General features: G+C 38.4%; 1 protein-coding gene across 1 annotated transcript in view; it reads left to right on the forward strand.

Annotated features, from left to right (window-relative positions):
- The window catches only part of LOC107299527 (acyl-CoA:lysophosphatidylglycerol acyltransferase 1), a 24,310-nt gene that overhangs the window by 13,216 nt on the left and 7,765 nt on the right, over positions 1-3,329 (forward strand). The window contains exon 4 of the mRNA XM_015828889.1: positions 1,205-1,302. Coding sequence (XP_015684375.1) covers positions 1,205-1,302 — 98 coding nt within the window. The remainder of the gene's footprint in view (positions 1-1,204; positions 1,303-3,329) is intronic.

A 3,329-nucleotide genomic window follows, 5' to 3' on the forward strand; every position in this document is an offset into this window, starting at 1 on the left:
CGGGTGAAAAGGTTCCTGTATCAGGTATGAAACATTTTGAATATTTATGAAAGAGCTGCTATCTGATCAGAATCTTAAAAGTAGTCTGAGGTTTTATTCTGTATTGTATTGCACATGTAATTTGTTACACAACAATTTGTATACATTAGCATTCTGGTATGCTGTAAATTTATCATTTACAGAAAGCTGTGCAGCATTAAGCTACCAAAACAATTCCTTTTTTGAATTCATTTTAATTTTCTTTATTGCTATTGACTTGAGTAGCTCCTTAGGTACTTCAGGGAAGCTTTCTGGCAGATGAATGTCAGCCCCAAATCAGAAAATCAACTCCAGAGGAAGGCTAAAACGTACCTTTCCTGAGACTGACAATATTAACAGAATCTTGCAAGGCTGATTGTGCTGTACCTCCTTCCTCTTCTGTACTTCAGTGAATTAGGAGGCATCTCCCTGAGCCGCTTCCAAATGATATCGCTGGACTCTGGACTTGAAAAGTATTTTGGCTTCTTTTGCCTAGGTAATGATTCTTGCATATTTCCATCAAGATCATCTTTATACCAGGTGATTTGGAATCTGAATGGTATCTTCAACAGAACTTATAAAGGCAGTTTTCCATGTAGCTCTTTTCGGGGACCACCCTTGGCATCTGCAGCATAATAGTTAGAGCAGGGGTCCCTAACCCCTGGTCCATGGACTGGTACTGGGCTGCGGCATGCCAGCAACTGGTCCACACAAACAAGCAAAGCCCCATCTGCGAGATGCAGGCAGCACACCAAACCACGCACCCTCTCCACGGAAAAACTTCTCTCCACGGAACCGGTCCCTGATGCCCAAAACGTTGGGGACCTCTGAGTTAGAAGTTCCCTGTGCTGTTTCCTTGGGTGAAAGATTGTTCTTAGTCCTTCTGGGGAGCGGAGGGAATGGAAGAAGTTAACAGAGGGAAGCAATAACCCTAATGATCTTCTCTGAAGCTAAGAGGACTAATTTTAAGGCAGGTAGTCTTTGCTGACAATTTCCCTTCCAATCTCAGACTGTTGCAAGTCCATGGGGTCTTATAGAGTGAATCTTTTGCCATCGGGGAAGGTGGCTACCCAAATAGCAATTACCGGAACAGGATGAACTAATAAAATCTGTTAGTAGAGACCATGCCCAAGAGTTTGGTGCAAATGCTGGCACTGCTTCTTTGGTTTTTCCTTCTGTTATTCAGATATCAGAAGATTGGAATATTTCCACTTAGGCCACTGTAAGAATAATCTTCCATTTAAATCAAATTTAGTCAGTTTAGGAGCTCATATTCATCTAGAAGTAACAACATCTACACTTCATGGTTCAATGGCAAACTTGCAGAACATAAACTCTATTCAGACTATCTTAGTCTCATATGAGAGTCAAAGTTGCCTGGAATAGGTTTATAAAATAGTTTGCTGCATCTTCTGTGATTGAAGTACTGTAGGAAGAAAGGGATCCAGAGAATGGTTTTAATTCAAGCAAACCTCAACTGGAGCTTATTACAACCAGGGCCCAACACACCAAACTGCCCAGTCTCAGTTCTGGGATCAATTTTTGGGGGTCACACATTTCTGTGGACCCCTATATGATTTTCAGTGTAAACCATTACGAAAATAATACTTGTTCAGTGTCTTTCTTTCTTAGGAACAAAATTTGCCACAAAATACAAGTAGTCCTCAAGTTATGACTGTAATTGACCCTTGTGATGGTCAAAAAAATGGATCACCATGGAACTAGACCTGATTTTACAGTATTTTTTGTGGCACTCATTAAGCAAATGTCATAGTCATTAAGCAAAGTTGTGGTTGTTATTGTTCACCATGGGGTGGTTTTTACCAGACACCAGAAGTAAACACTGTTTTTCAGCAAACCATCATAAATTGTAGTCACATGACTATGGCACGCTGCAAATGCCTGTAAATGTGGCCAGTTGCTGAGTACCGAAAATGCAATCACATGACCATGGGGGTGTTGTGCTTCGTGGTGTATTCATATGAAATATGAAGGCAAACTATTGTTCTTGGCAGCCTCTGACTGCAAGAAACTGTAAGAGGGCAAATGACCTGTTCAGACAAATAGATACATGCATCCTGCACTCTGCAGGGTTCCATTCAAATCTCTATAGGCTAATTTGTTTGCTTTGAGAGGAAGCAAGAACTTGGAGAATTCTCAAGAGGAGCAACACTGAAAACTGTCAGAGTCTTATTAAGAACAGTCTCTGCAATAGATACAAATTTGTATTTTCTTCAAGTAACTAAACTGAGAGTCATTTAAACATTTTAGCCCCTTCATTTATAGTTTTTCTTGACGAATATCTGTCTGAAAAATAAATATAAGTGCTTATCTTTTTTCTTTTTCCTGAGATGTCATTGGATGATTCAGAACTATAGGTCTTCCATGGGCTGGGACTATAGCTGAAATCTATGATAACTGCTAAAAAGAAAACTTAGTTATTTTTCTAGCATCTTCAGAATTGTGTATCTCTTGTAACTTGATCTATGAGTCCCCTACCATCACCATGAAGTAGTATTTCAAGAGTCAAAGGAATCTTCCAGAACATGGCAACCAGCCCACATTTATGGCTATTTGCAGTGCCTAGCAGTCACATCAGTGTGATTTGCAATTTTTTTTGCTAGAAATGAGTGTTTACTTCCAGTTTCTTGCAAAATTAGCCCATTGATTAATTTAAAATGGATACATTAACCAATATAATCGGTTTGTGTAATGGTTGTGTCGTTTGCTTAACAACCACAGCAAAAAATATCATAAATCAGATGTAGTCACATGGTGACCCACTTAATGACCCTCATGACTTTCAGGCTCAATTACAGTTGTACATCAAGGACTACCTCTATTATAGAAACAGCAGCAGTCATAGCAATCTTGCCCAGCCTGTTCTTTGCCCAGTTTTTGCTGTCATTAACAATTGTGTTTTCATTATAGTTTACTATAATATTAAATCATTCTTGTCTATAACATTTTGAATAGATAAAGCCATTACTGGGCTTTTTCCTGAAACTCTAATTAATCTCTGGATTTTATTTTCCATATTCATTGAGATATCTATATGGCAAATGTTAGAAAAGATGCTTGCAATGTGATCAATATTTTCATACTATTATGTTTATGTTTATGTTTATTATATTTATATCCCGCCCTTCTCCTTGCGGACTCAGGGCGGCTAACAACCAGATAAAACAACTACAAAATACGAAATACTACAGTTAAAAACATAATTAAAAGACAAATATTAACAATTGGCCTAAGTAATTTAAAATTATTTTAAAACCCCCGCTAAAAATTTCCCCTAGGCCAGTCCTGCA

The sequence above is a fragment of the Protobothrops mucrosquamatus genome, unplaced genomic scaffold, assembly GCF_001527695.2.
Source record: "Protobothrops mucrosquamatus isolate PMUCROS unplaced genomic scaffold, P.Mucros_1.0 scaffold5072, whole genome shotgun sequence".
Taxonomy (NCBI): domain Eukaryota; kingdom Metazoa; phylum Chordata; class Lepidosauria; order Squamata; family Viperidae; genus Protobothrops; species Protobothrops mucrosquamatus.